The following is a 20,663-nucleotide window of genomic DNA, read 5'->3' on the forward strand; positions in this document are numbered from 1 at the left end:
GAAACCACATGCAAACTCTTGAGAGCTTTTGGCAAAGTTCACTTAAGACCAAAAATACCTAACACCGTTTTTTCCATCAAGCCTTTCAAATGTTGAGAGAAAGGAGAAATGTTCTTGCTATGCGGATAAACAATAGTTATTTTTCCTACCTGCTTATTTTTTCAAACATTTGTGTTCTCTCCTTTGGAGTCTTCATGGCAATTGATTCAACAGTGCCCTAAATAACAAAGGCGTAAACTTATGATAATTTGAGCCCTATTACACAAAGATGACCACACTAAAGCATCACTGATTAACACAGGGCTTAAAATACAGGCCAGTCAATGGACAACATCCAGTCAGAAAAAGGCATCAGGGAAGGTGGCTGTAACACAGGCCAGTATTGGCTGGTCAAATCCTTGGATTTCCAGTCACCTAGTCAGGCCATTTCTCTGTTTCAAGAAAGTTTAACTTTACACTAGTGAAATATTACACTGTATGATATTTGCTTTCCAAGATAGATTAGTGGTTGAACAGTTCTTGGCAGTCACAAATCTATCATTCCTGTTAGGAATGCAAATTAGAAGAGAAACACCAGCCAAACTAATGAAGTGCAAACTGTGATTAGTTGAGACAAGCAACCTTTCACAATGTCTCTACTTCATATTAATAAAAATTAGCACAACACTGCTTCTACAATAAAGCAAGGTAAAAATGATAACTTGCAATTTTCACTGTCAAGTCACCTAAAACTAAGTAGTTTTTGTCAGAGGTTTTCACTGATTACTAGGTACATGTAACTCATTTAGTATCTAAGCAACAATTAATGGACTTCAGGGTTCACTTTGCAAAAGTTAGGACTGATTCTATATTAGACAGGTCAAAAACAGGTCGTGTCTGAGCAACTAAACACTTGACTAGACAACATGACAGACACCTGCTAGTTAGTTATTTCAAGGCCTTTAAATACACAATGGTTTAAACTTCAAATGCATAGATCAACATAATTCTAGGATAACAGTAATTAATATTTCATAAAACTTAATACAACTTTTCAAAGACCTGTTTCATCATACCACAACAGCTCTCTAAAAAGCTGTATCTTGTACTTTAAAGGTTTGCTAACAAGAAGATATAATATTCCTTGTGTTTAAAATCACAAAAAGTACAGTTGAACCTCTCATGAGCGACCACCCAAAATGTCAAGCCTGGTCACTTGCGAGAGCTTAGTCTACATTGGATAAAACCTTGACTCATCAGCATATGGTAACTGCAGAGACTTACCCCATCATCCATTGTCCATCTAAGACCATTGTAATAACTTTTTTTGAAGCAAAAAAAAAAATACTTAAGCTTCCCAAAGTATTGAAAAGTCAATTCCAAAAAAACCTTGCACTTCCAATCGAGATATTTGCAATTCTTGTACTGCCCAGGAAATATGCAATAATGTTACAACACCTTATCATCCAATTTTCGCTCTATTAGCTGTCAAGTGGTTGCTTACAGGAGGTTAAAAACAAAAGAAAATTTCACACTTTAAGCTTTAAAAGTGGTCACAATCATTTACGAGAGGTGGTCCCTTACAAGAGGTTCCAAGTATAGTGGTTTGACTTGGAAACGTTTGGTATTTTGGAAAACTGGACGCTTACGAGAGGTGGTTGCAACTGGAGGTTCGACTGTACTTCAATTTTCCAGCTTTCACCTACCACACCATAAAGTTGGCATTACCTGAAACACAAGAAAGTTCTTGGCTTTCACCAAAATACCCAGACTTTCCAATTTAGAAGTGTACTGTTGTGGAGATACAATCTTGCTATCGATTCTGTACTCAGTGCCACTACCAACAATCCTATAATAAAAAAAGGCATTTAAGAGTGCCTGCCTGTAAAAATCAGACAAATTCTTAATTTCGCAGCAAGGGTCGAAAATTCAATTTCGCTAATATTCTTATGGTACATAGGCTAGGGCATGACAAAAACTACTGGATAGTTTTTTTGGCAAAATATCCTTTTATTTCAAAGAAATATGCAAATTACCAAATTCCGTTAAAATCATCATTTGACGCACCATTTTATTAAGCAAGTTTGAGAGCCTCGCATGCAAAACCACATCATTCTTCCGTCTTTAAAACACTCAAATATTTTTGTGCAATGTTTAAATGTGTACTGGGTTGATTTTAGGGAATGTTGCATTGTCTTTTTGGGTGCAAAATAATTAAATTTCGAAGACATGTATTTCATTCACTTAAAAGTACTTCGTGAATATAATTAATTTTCACCATGTGCGAAACCTTCAAATGGATCAAGCTTCTGGTGGTTGAATTGCAGAAGGATGGTCTACAGATTCCTGTAAAAATTTCTTTGGGCAAATGATTGTGAGCGACGCAAGAGCTTTTCAAAGTATGTCAAAAATGCAAATATTTGACTATCCATCGTCAAATTTCAATTTACGGGTTAGATGTATATTTTAACATGTGCCACACGACTCGACCTATAATAAGTTGAAATAGACACAGAGCTGATTATTTCGAAATGTACTAACCTTATTTGTTGTAAAAGGCAGGTCCAAAGCCAATTTGACATGTTTCTAGTCGATCTCTCACCATTCGTCACACATAAAGCAGAAGTTCGCTTTTGTTTACACAAGGTTAACATCCGATGTACATCGCCTACTGTCAACCTATTATTGGTCGAATACTATGAATCTGTGACCACCTTTCTGCGCCTATGAACATCACTGCATCTAAGTCTAAAATGGCTGAGTCATTTGTAGATAGTTGCTTGCTTTACGCTTCGCCAAAATATTGCGTTTGATCGATTGCTGACCATTGCTGATAAGCATGTCAGCGCAGCACAATCTTACAGCCGTTATTTGTTCATCACACAATGCTGTCACAGCATATGCTGCACATTTTGATCTATTTTGTATAGAGTACTCTCAGGATAACTGAAACAATTTAATCATTGTTCATCTGTTTGTTCATATATATGATAATATGTGTATATTTATATAATCGCGTTCTATAGTGTACGTGGCGTCGGTCCACATCATGTCTCTTGTACGTTCTGACGTTTCAGACAACAGCTGATAAAGCTAGTGCCTGTACCCACTAGAATTTTAAGAAAATCGCCATAAAAAAATCATATATTAATGAAGCAAGAACTAGCTGAAATAAAAATAGGAAATCACTATCTAATTCGTGAGAAAAACAGACTAAATTTAATTAGTAATTACGTGAGTAAATAGCCCTGGCCATGCCATTTTATTTGGCGTATTTTGTTTACTTAGTGGCAAGGCATTGGTATGTTGTTGTCAATACAGTCCAAAATTATAGTCAGTAAAATATTATAAATAAAACACCTATTGACTGGTTACCTCCGCGGCCACCATTTGGTCATTCCGATAAGGGTTTCATTATTGTCTTTACCCCTATTAAGCAGCCACCCAAAATTTAAGAACTTTGTTTTGGAAAGGGCGATGGCAGATAAGAGTCTGAAATTGAAGGTGCATGATGAGTGATAATTCAAACACACGTCTATCATGATTGTCTTGAATGTTCACCAAGTAATTTATAGCCCGACAGTGAAAAATTAAATTTTCAAGGTACACCAACCTCTATTTAAGCGGCTAGCCCCATTAAGCGGTCACCACCCATTTCCCCGAGGGTAGCCCACTGTATTACATGTAAACCAAAAATAATTGCATAGCACGAAAAGACCTAGGTATGAGTTTAACGTTACAGTATTACGCAGGGGATGTAGGTAGCGGTGGTCGAGTAAAAGATAACAACAGGGGCAATGGTAAACTATTCATTCTTTTCATTTCTTAATTCAGTCTCTTCCTACTCAACACGATTGTGTGCTCCCAGTGATTCCAAGCCTTACGGAGCCTCACGTATTAGGATAGAAATTGTCCTACCCCTACCCCCTAAAATGGGATGACAACATTGCGTGACGAACAAGGAACTGCTGCAAGCAAAGATTCAAGCCATCAAACCATGATGATCAAACGTAATATTTTGGTGTAGTGCAAAGCAAGCAACTATCTACAAATGACTCAGCCGTTTTACACTTAGATGCAGTGGTGATCACATGTGTCGAAAGAGGGTCACAGATTCATGGTATTCGACCGTTAAATAAGTTGACAGTTGGCGATGTACATCGGACATTATGTAAACAAAAGCAAACTTCTGCTTTATGTGCAATGAATGGTGAGAGAAACACATCAAATTGGTTTTGCACCTGCCTTTTACAGCAAATGATGTTAGAACATTTCGAAATTATCAGCTCTGTGTCTATTTCAATTTAACATAGGTCAAATCATGTGGCGCATGCTAAAATATACGTCTAACCCGTAAATTGAAATTTGACGATGGATGGTCAAATATTTGCAATTTTGACATACTTTGAAAAGTTCTCGCGTCGCTCACAATCATTTGCCCAAAGAAATTTTTACAGGAATCTGTAGACCATCCTTCTGCGATTCAACCACTAGAAGCTTGATCCATTTGAAGGTTTTGCACATGGTGAAAATTAATTATATTCACGAAGTACTTTTAAGTGATGAAATACATGTCTTCGAAATTTAATTATTTTGCACCCAAAAAGACAATGCAACATTCCCTAAAATCAACCCAGTACACATTTAAACATTGCACAAAAATATTTGAGTGTTTTAAAGACGAAAGAATGATGTGGTTTTGCATGCGAGGCTCTCAAACTTGTGTAATAAAATGGTGTGTTAAATGACGATTTTAACGGAATTTGGTAATTTGCATATTTCTTTGAAATAAAAGGATATTTTGCCAACAAAACTATCCAGTAGTTTTTGTCTCGCTCTAGCCTATCTACCATGAAAATATGAGTGAAATCGAATTTTTGACCCTTGCCGAGTCATCTTCCATTTTTATGGACAGGGACTCTTAATAATATATTAGGAATAGTAAAACCAAGTGTTGTATATCAATGCAAACTAAGATGATAATCAATATCAGTTATAATCATACTTCCTCGTAAAGTTGATTTCTGTTCCATCTTCCTCAGCATAAACTGCAGTGACCATGCCTGTACTTGCTACAGGCTTGCCAATAGGAGCTCCATGGATAAGATCCTTCAAGGAAAACACATACATGATTGTAAATTAAACAGCATGTAAGGCAGTTACTGAAAAATTTCGTATTTATAAATGTTAGGGCTATGTCAGCAAACATTCATCATCAAGTTTGTGCATGCAATCATCACCAAAACAAATCAACCTTATAATATGGAATACAGTTATATAAACTCACTATAAATGTTTTACAAACCATAGGAGTATTTAAATTTCACTATCTCATTTACATTAACTAATTTAGTGGCACTATTTAACGCTCTTTTATGCCTCTTCTTGTCTGATCCAGCACATGCCGGCAGAGTCGGCTCGTAGTGCTGGGGAGATAAGTAAGGCTTGAGAACTGTCTACACTCTAGCACGATGCTAACCGGAGGTCAGCTCATAGTGCCGTTTAGAGTTACCCTTCTAGGACACGCAAGCTTTTGGCCTCGCCGACTTGTCCAATCCAGTACAGAATTAACCGCTGGGGAGATAAGTTTGGCATTTGGTCACGCAATGGAAGTTCGTCTGTCACGCCGATTGCAGAGCAGTGTTCCCACCTTTACGCCATAGAACGCGTGTTTATTGCTTGTGTTTGTCGGGGTGTTTAAAGCATTACTTCCTAGGAACTGCAACATTAACTCACTATTAAATGTTTTACAAACCAAAGGAGTATTTAAATTTCACTATCTCATTTACATTTACTGTTGCAATTAAAATGTTGACATGAAAGAGTATGAGTATGATGTCTACAAATTGCATGTGACTCTAAAAAAAGAAAAATGTTTGCACAGTACACTGTTGGAAACTAAATTTTGAAAGCACTCGCCATTCAGGGGAATGACTCTCAAAGTGCACTAACCTGGTGTTATTTTCACTCGCCCAGAACACAGTTGGTAGAAGGGACTCTACCAACTGTGGTAGATGCTTTTCACACTTGCATTGGCAAGAGGGTGAGCTCTAATTTCCAACACTGACAGTAACATCATTCTATTTCAAATTTGGGCTAAGTATATGTACTACACCAAGAAGCAAAAAAACCTATTCAAATTGATTTTACTTAAATTTTTTCCTCCAATGTTTTCTATATGTTTAAAAGCATTTGGTCAGAAGTATTTAATGTCGCACGCAATAGGAAAGACACCATTCAAGTGGGAGAAAGGTGTGGGGATAAGAGTTGTCCTGGACCCAAGAGCTGCCTGCCACGTGTAAGGCCAGTACTCGGGGCTATTGTCAGCGAGTGGCATATAAGACCGTGAGATGGGTGTCACGGGGCACAGAGGCAGGATGGCATGTACCTATGCCAAGCTCCTGGAGGGATGATAGTGAGGGGAAGTGGATGTGACCACCATTTCTCACCCAAGCTAAGGCAACCCAGGCATCGCTTCAGTGTGGGACTGAAGGGTTATCGCCAGCAACACTTATCCCCATAATTCTGGAACAGAATCCTCCCACACTGAGGCTGCTAAGAGAGCTGTATAATAAAGGAAGTGACAGTTACCTCACCCAGGATGATGCAAAGCAGCATTGGATTATTCCAGAAAAAATACACCCCCCCCCCCCCGATGGATGCCAAGCATTTATGACCTCCCCCCCCTCTGACTGGATTTCCCAGACCGATAGAGCCCCCCTCCCGCCTGGATTTCCAAGCTCAAGGACCCCCCTTCCACCCGGATTTCCATTTTTTTAAAGGCCCTAACTAGAAACAACAGGCAATAGAAAAGATAACATTTCATCCAAAAGATCCCTGTTTATTATAATTTTAAAAGCTCAGTGAATATTGCGAATTTTGCGGGTCAAATTTCAACAGTTTTAAAATCAAATTACAGTATTCAAACGATCTTGTTTAACATTTGAGTGATCTCACTCTCTCCTCTTAAACGCCATTTGCCTTTTTCTCTACCACAACAAATGTAAAAGATAAGAAATTCGTAAGTCTTAAAAATTATATAAATGTAGGAAAAATTACAGTGAAAAAAGTCCTTAAGGCAATTAGAAATAAAAATTATAATTTTAGTTTTCGGTGACAAGACGGCCTACATTGGCATGTGTTTACAAGATCGAGTTTCTGTTGTTAGAACTGTTAGTGTGACATCAAACTAGACTAATTTTAAATTTCGTTACCTTTATGGAACTCTTACCTTCTTTTTTTTTTCATGCGTAATGCCCACGTTCTGGCTTCCATAAACTTGTCTTTTACCATATCGATCGTAAGGCACGGATAATAAAGTGGAAGCAGCCAAGATAAAACTGCTTAAAACTCTTGTACGTGCGACGAGGAATCTTCAATGTGAAATACTTAAAGAACTTATCAACGCCAAAATAAGTATATTTGTTTATAAACAAGTTCTGCTCTTGTGAGGTCGTTTAGATTCCCAATGCTGCAAGCAAATTCATCACCACGATTTTACGGTTACACATCGTAAGAGGTAAGAAAGAAATTATACGCAAATCGTGCATACGCATGTTAGCCAGCAAAACAAGTTTTTGGGTTGCCTGAATAAAACAGTAAAGTACAACTGACTCCCAGCCTAAATCGTCTTTTCTTCGCATTTTTGAGGATGTTACAAAGCACAGGCACGGGTGGCCTAGGTACCGTAAAAATGTTCCAGGCGTTGCGTGCTCAGTTGACGGTGTTTTATCCGGTAGTAAAGCTGTTGTTATCCATTAATCGACGCGTTGGTTCTTCATGATTGAGGTACGAACACTATAAACCGAAAGACTACAAGATTTCCCATTGCAAAGTTATCTTTTAAGTGGTTAAAATATATCGATCGAGGTTAAAGTTAAAAGTGACCCCCAAAGAAGAATTTTTAGGTTCAGATCCCCCCCTCCCGCAAGAATTTCCAGTTTGCCATCCGTCGGGGGGGTGTGTATTTTTTCTGGAATAACCAATTCTGTTAGAAGCCTCAGGCAGGATTCTCAGAACTTATAGTATTATAAATTATGCTAGGATAAAAAAATAAGTTTTAGACTACTGTCAAAATATGAAACAGACCTGTGCAGTCAAAGTTCTGTTCAATAAAGATTAAAACAAGCTGCAGTGTCTGAATGTTATTCATTTCCATGGGTCAAAGGTAGTCAAGTTCTCAACTCCGGTGTGATACTGGTTGTAGGCAGCCATAGTAACGGGTGCTTGCCGGATGGTAGCTTGCGGGAGGTGAATATACCTTTCGTAACAGTTGGAGCGCCAGCGGCCAAGAATTTTGATGAGCCAAGAAGGTAGGCCAGCAGCAGCAGCTGTTGTGGCTGCCCCAATGCAGAAGCTGTGAGTGTTGCCACTGCGCAGATGTTAGATTGTGCTCTGGCGATGGTGATGGTTGAAGTTTTCCTGAACGGGTCGGTCTTGGACTTCTTGATGCAGACTTTCATGTGGTCTGGTGTGGTGATGTTGGGGAAGAAGTCAATGTCCTCGCGGGTGAGATGCATGTTGCAGTCAAACTGACCATTACATGTGAGTTCACTGCACCTCAAGAAGCCGAAAAAGGCTAAAGTAAAGGCAGACCAAAGCATCACCGTATCGATATCTAGGGAGTGATCGGGTCGAGGAGGTTAAAAATGCTTTCCAGGATAGAAATAGTGATGGGCAGCCGGTTTCGTCTGGACAGCCCGAAGGTGCGCTTGATCCCACTGAGGGTACTTTGGAGGCGGGGCATGTCAGCAAAGTTAAGGTTGCAGTTGAACTCTACATGTAAATTATGTATCGCTGCTAGATAAACTTTAATGGTGTGAAATTTAACATATTCAGCTAAGTGGGAAACGAAATAAATTAAGGTGACCTCCTTAGCAGGAAGGAGAGGGGTGGCAGGTGTCACTAGACTATATGTGACCTTCCATAGGAAAACACGTCTTATTGAAAACAGCATTTTTAGGGCGTTTGAAACGCCTCACAAACGGGGTTTGACAGCGTTTCAAACGTTTCGCAAACTCTTTTCAAACGCTTTGCAAACCCTTCGCAAACTCCTTACAAACGCTTGGAAAGCATTTCAAACGCTTTTCAAACCCTTTGCAAACGCCTGTCAAACGGTTTGCAAAGGGTGTCAAACGCTTCTCAAACCCTTTGCAAATGCTTCTCAAACCCTTTTCAAACGCTTCACAAACCCTTTGCTAACTTTTCGCAAACCCTTTGCAAACGCTTCACAAACCCTTGGCAAACGCTTCTCTTGAGCGCTGGCGGAACTAGTCCGCAAGGAATAAAACGCGCTTAGCAATGATTAGTTTTCAATACCTTACGGTCAGTAATTAACTGTTCTTTTAACATAAGTAGCAAGATAAAAAGATTTATATATAGTTATTCAGTATGATGGGAAAGTGCAGAAATGTATTTAGAATGCACAAGCGCGCGATGTCAGTTTGTGTTTTGGTCGCCTGTGTTTACGATTTATCAGCTGATTTGACGTGAATGAAAACTTCTCGCCGGTCATACAAGCAAATGTTCACCGTAGTTTTGGAAATTTTGGAAGTAGTTAAGGCTTGATCATTGAGGTGAGCTTGTAACTTTAGCTAGATGATTGTCACAATTAAGTAGATCAACACACCGAAAGTTTGATTAACATACGAATTGTTGCATGTATGAATGACCTTATCGTTCAATTTTTATCGCTCCTGTCAGCCTGACTATCGTCAGGTTCTGTCTCGCTCATTAGCGAGACATTTTTAGGGCCAGAATCTCGACCGTGTCTCACACAGAAGTTTCGTACGGGATCACTATTACAAGCAAACGACCGATTGTCAAAACCACCGAAGCCGAATAAAAACGCTCCAAAGGGTTTAACGTACTGAGGTTTTATGAAAATTAGAACTAAGATGGCTTTTATTAGCATACAAACCCTTAGGCAAATGATTTCAAACTCTTTGCAAACCCTTCGCAAAGCCCATGCACACGCTTTGCAAACCCTTTGCAAACTCTTTTCAAACCCTTTGCAAACTCTTTTCAAACGCTTTACAAACTCCTTTCAAAAGGTTTACAAACTCCTTTCAAACGCTTTACAAACTCCTTTAAAACGCTTTCAAACGCTTTACAAACTCCTTCCAAACCCTTTCAAACGCTTTACAAACCCTTTTAAAAGCGTTTCAAACTTTTTCCAAACCCTTTGCAAACGCTTTGCAAACCCTTTGCAAACGCCTTGCAAACGCCGTTTGAGGGTGTTTGAAACACCGTTTGGCCCAAATTGAAATGTTCGATAAGACGTGTTTTCCTATGGAAGGTCACATATTTCAGACAGAACAGAATAAATTGTTTTTCTCCTGATGCATACGCTCTTCTAGTGGAAGGTGCCAGGGAGTCCCATAGGTAGGTGGAGACTTTGTTGGTTAGATATGAGTCAGATATTCCGGGATGGGGTAGCCAGTAGGCGAGGCTTCTGGTGCCAGCTCCCTGAAACGTTCCATCTGGAAGCGAGAAAGGGAGTCAGCAAAACCATTCTGGGGGCCTGGTAAATGAACTGCTGTGAGGGTCAAGTTGTGTTGGAGGGTAAAAAGGGTAATGGGCCTAAGGAGATCCATGATGCGGGAGATTTTGGAGCTTTTTGTATTGATGATGGACACCACTGCTTGGTTGTCACAGGAGAAACGCACACGCCTATTGCGCCACAAGGGACCCCAAACCGCACAAGCTAAGTAAATGGGGAACAGTTCCTGCCAGGCAATGCTTATATCTGAGGAGGACCCAAGTCAGTGATGGGGAAGCCATTTGCCATTGAACCAGTGGAGGGGGGAAAATGCCCCGTAGCCGATTGACCCAGAGGCATCTGTGGCAAGGGAGACAAAATTGGAACAGGGGGAGAAAGGGGGTAGAAACAGGTTAACTCCATTCCAGGAAGCCAGGAATAAAGCCCACATATCCAGGTCTTTTTGGAATTCCCTGCTGAGGCGGATAAAGGAGCTGGGATTGGACAAACCCCGGATTAGGGCGATCATGCGTGAGAGAAAGGGGTGGCCAGGGGCCAAGACTTTGCATGCAAAATGTAGCGACCCAATGAGTGATTGTAGGTCACGGAGGCGACAACTTGTTTTAGACTGCCACGCAGAGACAAGAGAACAGAGCCTGTTCAGTTTGTCATCAGGGAGTCTGGCTTCCATTTGGGAGGAGTCTAGTAGTATTCCCATGAATTCTAGCTGTGTAGAGGGGGCAAAAGTTTTTCCTGAGGCAAGGGGGATGTCTAGGTCCATAACTACGGTCAGGAGGTGGCACAGTGCAGTGGAGCACTGGGACCGAGGGGGAGGTAGGGCAATGGAGAAATCGTCCAGGATGTGCAAGACTCCAGTGATGCTGAGTTTGTTGCGAATTATCCATTCCAAAACATCGGAGAGCAGGTTAAAAAGGAAATGGGCGCTCCGAAGCCCAAAGGGGAGAACTGTGTCGAAAAAATAAAGCCCTTTCCACTGCATGCCTAACAGTTCCCAGTCATGGGGGTGGATAGGGATTATGCGAAAGGCAGACTGGATGTCTGTCTTGGACATAAAGGCACCTTTCCCAAGGGAGAGGAGGAGATAGATGGCATTATCAATAGTAACATACTGTAGGGTGTAGTCCTCAATGGGGATATTAGCATTGATACTAGTAGAGGAGTTTTTTGGGTATGAGAGGTGGAAAATAGTATGCCATTTTTCGGAGTGTTTTTTAGGGACTAGGCCCAAAGCCGAAATGCAAAAATTTATAAAAGGGGGGGAAAGGAAAAGACCTCCGGTGTGCCCATTAAGGACCTCGGTCAAAAGGTTTTGTTCGAGAATGTCCGGGTTTAAGTTGGCTCAACGGAGGTTAGGGTTAAAAGAGCGTGTCCTGGGACCAGAATAACCAATATGGAAACCCTCCCGTAGGCCCGAGCAAAGGAAATTAACAAACTGGGGGTCGGGGTGGCCCTCAAGGTAGGATTCAAGGAAATCAACATTGACTGGGGTATGTGGTTTAAGTGTAGTAAGGAAATCATTGACGCTTGTGATCACTTGACTTTGAAGACGTGACAGGGTGCTTGCTGGAGTGTGAGGTTGCAGGATGGGCTTCGTTGCAGTTGTCAACTGAGCAACGGTGGGGGTAGGGGCAAGGTGTCCTGACACAGGCAATTCCCCGGTTGAAATTCCGGCAGGGGTCACCAACTGAGCTTGGGTTATCCCTATGGGAAGATAAAGGGCAGGAATGAGACATGTGGTCAGCCCCACCACAAGTGAAGCATGTAGAACGTGACAGGCCAGTAAATTTCTCCAGGTACAACTGGGGGTGGATTTTGTTCCAGGTTAAGGTTCGGTCTTGGGCAGCCCTCCTTCTAAAGTCAATGTCATATGCAAGCCAGGAGAGACCTAAGAACTTTTGGTGCGCGGACTGGATGATGTTGAGGTACGCGAACATTTCCACAGCCAGATGGGGAAAGGCAGATAGAAGTACGGTGGAAAAAATGGAAAAAGCCGACAGCCATCGATCGAAAGAATCGATGAGAACTTTCTTAGATCTCCTCTGGCCCGGAAAGGAAATGGGTTGGGATTCGCCATTAACAGTAAGGGTGAGGAGTTCATTGACGTTGGACGAGGCAGTAGAATTTTCGTGTAACAGCGATACAAAATCAACGTACTCACCCTTAAGGATGGCTTTCCTTGTTTTTTCATCCATGTGTGCCGCAAGGTCACCGAAGTTGGAAGATGGCGACGACAGCAGTTGTTGCACAGAGTTGGGATCCCCAAAGTTGATGTTTAGTGCCATAGTTGAGGGGGCTGCTTGTCCTGGCATGTTAGAGCCAGTGTTAGCAAGGGTGGCCATTTTGCTCTCAACGATAGTGGACACTATGGAGGTAATCTGATCAACAGTGATAGAGGTTTGGGATTCGGTGTGAAGTTCTTCAACCATTTCATTGGAATCAGGTGCAGTAACCTCGACCGGGTCGTCTGGTTGATCCGTGGAGTCGACCACGGGAGTTGCTGCAGCAGAACATGTTCGCGTGGAAGTGGTTTTTGCCCATTTCGCTCGGCCAGCTGGCACTCGGTTTGTTTTGATCTTGGGCCTTGAGGCGAGAAATTAGCGCCTGTCGGTTGCCTTGGACAGAAAGGCTCTTCTGTTGGCAGAGAAGTCGAAGGACTTCCGATGTGAGTTTAGTGTAGTTGCTCATGGAGACTTTGAAGTCGAAATTAGCTCTTGAAATAAATGCTTGAGTCAAGCAAGAAGCTGAATTGTGAGTGGAGATCGACTGCGATCAGTGTACATGAACAAAGTGAAACTACTTGGAGCTGATTGGCTGGTGATCTGAAAGCACGTGCGGATCAATCTTTGATTGGCTGAAAACAATGGGGCGGGAAATCGATAGCCAGAAAAACACCTAGGCATGGAGCGCAAGGATCTATTGAGCTAAACATTAACTCCAGTTTAGGCTTTGGCCAAAACAGCCATTAAATAATATTTAAGGAAATCACAGGGCTAACATATAAAGGCATAATCTGTAACAATGCAATACAATACAATACAAGACAAGCTTATTGTGTGATGAGCTGTATACATGAAAGAAAGGTTAACAGTGTCATGTTTAAAAGCAAACACAGACCGTTCAGGACCGTTCTTGGCCTTCGAGCGGTTCACAATTTTCATAATCGTGTTTTGATCGCTGATCGACGCACGTTACTAACTTTGCAGTTAAGGGCCCATCAACCAATTTTGTCGAGCCGTTGCTAGGGAAAATTTATTCTCATATAACCTCGTCATTTTTAGTTACTTCAGAGTTATTTCATGTGTTTTAACTTTTTCATGATCAGCAACACTAGTAATGATGTCATCAGGCCACACCCATGGTCATGTGACTCATTCTGAAAAAACGCAAAGGCTCCCAGGCAAATTACTTTATCGGAATTTTTTTCATTGATTTAATATTTTAATTTAAATCCTCATTACCTTATGCATAGATTTTGTTTCATTTCTAAAAGGTCAGATTTTGAGAGAATTTCAAAATATTAAAAAGTTCGTAATTTTCTGAAAAAAGCATGATTTTGAAAAAGAAATTCATAGCTATGTTTCCAACGTTGGTTTTAATCGAAATCCGTCAAAAAAGGCTGGATTTAAGGAAAAACCGCGTTTCCTTTAGCATTTAAAGAAACCAGAAGTGCGCCCGATATATATTGGAAGTTACCCTATCAGCGCGTGTGCAATTTACACTACCAGCGCACTTCGGTAAGATCAAACAAAGCCACACGGAGTAAGTTTTTCTCTTTCTATTGCTCTTGTTTTTCCGTCTTTCTCTTATTTTTTCTTTGCTCATACTTTTCTTACTTTGCATTTTGTGAAACACAACGAGCGAATTTGGAAGTTATTGAGTTATTTTTATTTTCTTCGCTCAGGCTGACATAAGTAACTGGAAGTGAAATTTCACCTCCTTAGCAACATGCGCGAGCGCGCGCATAAATCGGTTAATGGGCCCTTAAGCGAGTTCTGTCACATAGCTTATCTTGCAGCATTTGCTATTAAAAACTCCTATAAAGCCATTTCGTTTTTGAAACGCTTCTCTTTGTTTGTAGGGCTCTCCGAAACTCTTCAATCGATCAATGTACATGTAGACGAGTTCAACATCAACAAGACTAATTTGACCAAAAGATCACAATCTTTCCATCAATTGCTCAACAAACTTTGACTTTCTCGGTAAGTGTGTTTAACAAGGAAATTAAGATTAACATAATTTTAACTATTCAAACTGACGTCTTCTGCGTTACATTTCACGTTCCAATTCTTTGGACATTTCTGCCACGTGCGTTTGTTATTTTAGCAAAGGACGCATGAAGTCACGTTTTCGATTTGTTATGTAATCAAAAATTCACTTCCTTTCTCGCTGTCAGATGAAACATGTACAGATTTACCAGGGTTTCAACAAAACACTGACCCCCATACTGACCCCCCCACTGACTCCCTATAAAATCAATGGGAAAATGAACATTTAAAAAGCGCAGAACTATCAATGAGACCGATTCAATTTCATCAATAAATTTAGCTTACCTGAAATTTCCAAGATGGCAGACGCATTGCAGATTTCTGACTCTCTTGTTCTCCTTTGACTGTTCAGTGGAGGTTTTGTTGACGGAAGGTCAAGCACAGAATAAGCTTGAATATCATCAAATATTGTTTTCGTCCACATTGGAAAATGAAGCAAAGAAAAAAGCTGACAAATGAGCAGGCTTGCGAAAGGCTTGTGATGGACTGCTTGTGCGAGCGGCACGAACACGCACGTAAACCTCAACCAGAAGACAAATTTCATAAGGTAGTTCCAGGCCTCTTGCCTTGTTTTTGCATTTTAAGAGCTGTAGTAACTGCAGTATAAACCATTTGGACAAGCCCAGTGGATTACTTTCTCCTTGGTGCATGAAGTCGTCAAAAAGACCACAGATTATCAAGGTAAAATTCTTGGATAATGTTATCAAAAACGAACACACCTTTCTACAAGCTCTACCACATCCAGATCGTCGGCAAGGAAAAGTTCATAATGTATTCATTATGTATTCAGGGCTCGAAATTGCGACTCACTGGTCGCCAATGCGACCAAAAATTGAGCACTGGCAACTAAATTTTCAGAACTGGTCGCCAGCTGGCGACTAGCATTTTGTCCGATAACTAAACAAAACCACGACACAACTTTTGTTTTTAAATCTTTATATTACGAAATCAATCGGATATGGTAGCTAGTATACAACTCACCTTTCCGTTCCCAGTAAAATAATGTCTGAATATTACAAGATAATCGAAAAAATTGAGTGTATTTTGACACGTCGATACTGCGTTCATGGCGCGCCATATTGTTTCAGCAGCTTCTTCCGAAACTAGGATCTCAGGCGCACTTCAACACCATGTGCTTTTCATTTGCCACGAAAATGGCGGTAGACACCAATTAGTTAAAGGAATTACGTGAGTTTTTACGTGCGGGGAATGAAGATTCAGCCAAAAGGTTAATCCAAACCTTTAATCCTTCGAGGAAAGCAAGTCGAAAATAAAGAACGTAATGGCATTTCGAAGAAGTAGCAAAGGGAAAATACGCAAGGACCTGTGTTTGTCCCACAATGAAAACCACGGACTTAAAACGTTTTATGCTTTGCTTCATTTAAAAATAAAATGACTATGGAGACAACCATCACCTTCGGACCAGAGACATAACCCCTGAGAACAACGGTAGCTTTATTACGTTCGACCAAGTGGAACGCAAACCTAATTTTGACCTGTGGCTTTTCAGAGTTGGTCTCCCTGTGCACGGTTCTAGGCCGAAAAAAAACACATTCCTGTAAGAATACCAAAATGGCCACCCCGCTTGATTTTTGCAGGGGCATGTCACGGCCAGTAAACTGGTACCGTTTAATGTTAAGACATGTGATAAGACATGCAGCGAACATGTGAGTATGTGAGCAGGCCATGTGAGCTCGTCTTTCCAATGGATCTTTGTTTGACTTCTTTCTATTCAGTCGCCGTACGCCTCGCTATTATGTGCTCTCAGCGTTAGGTTTTGGTGAATTTAAACGCTTCGACGGCAGAATTTATCGCAATCTGAGGGAATTGTCCTTGTTTATTAACACGACTTGGCTTTGGGATGATTAACCGTGGGAACAGCTACATTTTGATTGCATTTGTTGATTAGTTCCAGTCGCGACAGATAGCTCAGTCTTTATCCGGTCGAAATTTTATTGTTTGGAATCGGTGGAAAAGTACTCTGCAGGCAAGATCCATAAGACTACTTTATTCGTCAGGGGAAATACTCGAATTAGTCGCAAAACGAGCACACAACTGCAAATGCTAGCTTAGAATAATGTACGTAATTTAAATATTCTATGAAACTTGAGAGACTACAGAAACTGGCAGCGTCACGCAACGTATAAACAAATCATGACCTCTTCACTAGCATGGACTTTGACACTATGCACATCTGACTGTAAAACCTCGGTTGCTGACAAAGACAAAGGTTTAAAGTCAGCTAGTGAAATCACTTATTTACGATATATAATTATATATTAAAGCGAGAGCGTCGAACGCACTCTTATAATCTCTGATTACTACTAGTAACTAAGTGTTACTGATGTTGTTTCTAATTGTTTTCACTCTTCAATTGTGACTTTTCTTGCATGCAAAGTAACGTATAAAACCGTGTTCTTGTGTAAGTTATTTATAAAATAAGTTGGCGACCAAAATTTACGATCTGACAACCAAAATTTTTCCGTTAGTTGCCAGCTGGCTCTCGAACGAAAAAGTTAATTTCGAGCCCTGTGTATTATAAATTTCATAATGTATTCATGGCATAATTCGGATATACAAAGTGCAAAATAAGAGGCAAATCAATGAAAAACAGTGATGCCACTTACCGTCCATGACTAAAGCCATGTGCAATGTAGTTTGTGCAAGCGTAAGGTGAGGGACCTGGGGCTACAAGGTTGCCAAAATAAACTTCCAGTTGATGTAATTGTGTGCGTGTCTCTCAAGGTTAGTCGCGTACGTGTTAATTTGCCAGAATTTCCTCGCTATTTTCATTGCTTAATTTTCTAATGGCTACAAATACCATACTTGATGATATCCCAACTTATTGTGTGCTCGATTTTCTGTGACAAATCCTTCAGTCAATTGAGAAGGGAGTTGGAAGTCTGCAATGCGTCCACCATCTTGGAAGTTTCAGGTAGGCTAAATTTATTGACGAACTTGAGTCGGTCCCACTGATAGTTCTGGGCTTTTTTCAATTTTCATTTTCCCGTTGATTTTATAGGGGGTCAGTAGGGGGGTCAGGAGGGGGCAGTAGGGGGTCAGTGTTTTGTCGAAACCCGATTTACCGAAGTTCTGTTTGCGGTGGTTAATACTTCGATTTTTAGGATTGTTTAAATTCAATTTTATTGCTGAAAACAATGGTTTCACGATTCAAAAGAGGGTTCAAAGGACAGGCAAACTTATGCAAATTCACTCCGTTACGGACCAAAAATAATCTGGGAACTATTGACACTTTACTCATCGATTACTCAAGCACTTTCACCAACGTCTTGATTTGAGAATAAAAACAATGTTTCTATTCAGTTTCTTCATTTGCGATGATAGCATTGGGTCTTGCGAAGCAAGTTTCCACTTAAAAGCTGTCGTTCATATTTACGCAAAGTCAACACGCTGCAATGAAATAATTAAAGCGCCCGCCAAACTCGAGTTTTGGCGAACGTCTTTGACATTCATTTTTCATCACTTTCATTGAAGTTTTTCGCTTGTAAGTTAAAGTTGGCTCCCTTGAAGCGGCGTGTAAAACAAGAGCCCGCAAAACCAAATGCTCTCGTGGGGCAAAAGTCACCGCGTCGCAAGAAATTAATTGTTTTCTCACAAGCGAACAGCTTGTAATTTATTCCAAAATATACGCTTCAATGGTTCTCGTGAGACAAGACTCTCGTCTCTCGAGACGAGACTCTCGTCTCATGAGGCGAGACTCTCGTCTTGCTAGACAAGAGTCTCGTCTCGCGAGAAACGAGACAAGAGGTGGTAACTTACTTTTGAGCGGTACTGAAGCTACTCAGGTGTAACATTACATAATGAAATGACACAGCAGCTAATTTACAGGTATTCCAAAAGGCAGAAAATTCCCAGCAGTCAAATGCAATGAAATATTTCATTTGCTGCAACTACTTTGTACATGTTGATTGCAAAGCATGGTCAATATAATTTTGACAACGAGTAGTTTATATTTAAAGTACAAACTTAAGATGTAAATTTTACAACACTAGAAAAGCGAGTTATACCCTATAATAATAAACTCTTTTTAATCAAGGCCAGGGTCTTACTTTGTCATGAGGCACTTGGGCAAATACATATCTAAGGCCTCTTTGCTTTGTGCTCAACGACTTGAATGATTTAAGTATGCTTAATTTTGTCGTTATCTCGGGTGCATGCTGGACAAAATTCACAACACACATACTCGCATAACAATAAAACACACTCACCTTAACAGTCCTAACTCGCAGACTTTGGGTACGTTCTCCAAAGACAAAACTGATAGCATCCATCAAATTTGACTTCCCTATTAACAGAGGTGGTCTAATTTTATGAAAAGGGCTAAGATTTCAAATAAAAACCAAGGGATTTCTTCAGAACCTACAGCTAATTTTGATGGCCTTGTGTACGAATATCAAAACAAGGCGCATCCCGTAAGGGGAATCTCCAAGTTTACTCAACAGATGACATATCATTTTTTTGTATACGTAGTGTCACTATTTATTACGTAACTAAGTAAGAAGGGTCAATACCTAACATCAACCAATCAGATTGCTAGGCAGATTGCTGGCACTGTTTCAAATGATCACTCAGGACCACTCTTGATGGGTTAGAGGTTTGCTCTTCTAAAAGAACTAACTGACACATAAAAGATTGGTTTTCTTTTTAGGACCTGCAAGCTACATAAACATTACGCTGGCTCTTTATTAACAAACTATTGCAAATATACCATGATGGCTTAGCCAATGAAAACTCTTGAATTTCATTATCCAATAATTCAGTTTTAAATGATAAATGATAATGAATTCCCAATTGAAATTTATTTCCCAGACACCATGGTCTGCAGTCACACAGTCGATCAGAAAAATAGGTCCACAATGCGTACTTGTGGTCTTATGCCTACAGTACTGCTCAGAACTAAGCAAACATCGAACACATGTTCTTAACACGAAGGATTAAACATGCGCATTTTGCTGCATTAGACTGCACGTTTGGACTCTGCGTTATAATACATTAAAGTAATTGCATTAGTATGTATGAACTTGGTTATTGTTCACTTCTTTCGTTACTGTGTGAAAGGAAGTTAACGACCTTTTCTAAAGATAACATTCGGTACGCATATGATGTGTTTTCAAGGAGCAGATAAGTTCTGATTCTTGAGTAGCGGCTGAATATAACGGCAGTTACATACAGACCATTTTGTTTTGTCTGTTTGGATTCATCCAACTTACGAATAAAATGATCTGCATTTCGAAAAATCAAAATAAAGATAACCGGCTTTCAAACGGCGCTGTGAAAAAAAACAACAGACAACATCGCAAATTTTTTATTTCTCTAAAGATCTTAAAAGATCGTTATCGTGTCTAAACACCGGGCAGCCGGGAAGTGTTTTCAAAAACCTAGATACCCAGCAGTCTGAAATTAATTTATTATAGAATTTTAACACAAAAAGTAATTCAATTCTTCTGAAACAGTAGATCTTTGTTTAGAAATGTCGAGCGATTTCAAGTATTATTTTCACTTTGTATTTGAGGAAATCTTCGAGCTTGGGCATACTATAAAATCTCAAGGTTTCGACACTAGTTCTCTGAATCTGGACTCAACTCTCATAGACTCAAGTACACACAAATTACAGTTTAACCCTTCTAAGAATACTCAATATTTGTTTACAGTCAAACCAAATGAAGCATACCCCTCCAAATGAATTGATTATTTGAATATTGAACCCATTAGTCATTTCAAGAATGCAATAATGAATTGATTATTGGAAAATAGAACCCACTAGTCATTCCAAGAATACGACTAATGGGTTTGATGTTACAAAAAAATCAATTTAATATTGATTTTTGAAATGACTAGCGAGTTCAATATTCAAATAATCAATTCATTATTGCATTCTTGAAACGACTAGCAGGTTC

The 20,663-nt window shown here is 40.1% G+C and overlaps 2 protein-coding genes and 1 pseudogene across 4 annotated transcripts in view; all 3 read right to left on the reverse strand.

The window, feature by feature from the left end:
- The window catches only part of LOC110050081 (structural maintenance of chromosomes protein 1A-like), a 93,914-nt gene that overhangs the window by 68,675 nt on the left and 4,576 nt on the right, over nt 1–20,663 (reverse strand). For 2 of the 3 annotated variants that reach the window (XM_020755949.2, XM_089273774.1), the window contains exons 2-5: nt 18,975–19,051; nt 4,985–5,088; nt 1,708–1,828; nt 150–217 (exon numbers count right to left, since the gene is read on the reverse strand). In XM_020755949.2, the coding sequence (XP_020611608.2) occupies nt 150–217; nt 1,708–1,828; nt 4,985–5,088; nt 18,975–19,051 (370 nt within the window). Of the gene's footprint in view, nt 1–149; nt 218–1,707; nt 1,829–4,984; nt 5,089–5,491; nt 5,750–18,974; nt 19,052–20,663 lie in introns of those variants that run through there. The other variant, XM_089273773.1, reaches the window with a different exon arrangement.
- LOC149103122 (uncharacterized) lies at nt 7,212–18,967 on the reverse strand. The gene is made up of 2 exons (XM_089273775.1): nt 12,639–18,967; nt 7,212–8,596 (listed from the first exon to the last, which is right to left on the reverse strand). The coding sequence occupies exons 1-2, from the start codon at nt 12,904–12,906 to the stop codon at nt 8,151–8,153; spliced, it is 714 nt and encodes a 237-aa protein (XP_089129901.1). The 5' UTR covers nt 12,907–18,967; the 3' UTR covers nt 7,212–8,150.
- Nucleotides 8,938–11,983, reverse strand: LOC149103123 (uncharacterized; annotated as a pseudogene).

This window comes from Orbicella faveolata, unplaced genomic scaffold, assembly GCF_042242905.1.
Source record: "Orbicella faveolata isolate gen_17 unplaced genomic scaffold, um_ofav_v1 contig_35, whole genome shotgun sequence".
Classification (NCBI taxonomy): domain Eukaryota; kingdom Metazoa; phylum Cnidaria; class Anthozoa; order Scleractinia; family Merulinidae; genus Orbicella; species Orbicella faveolata.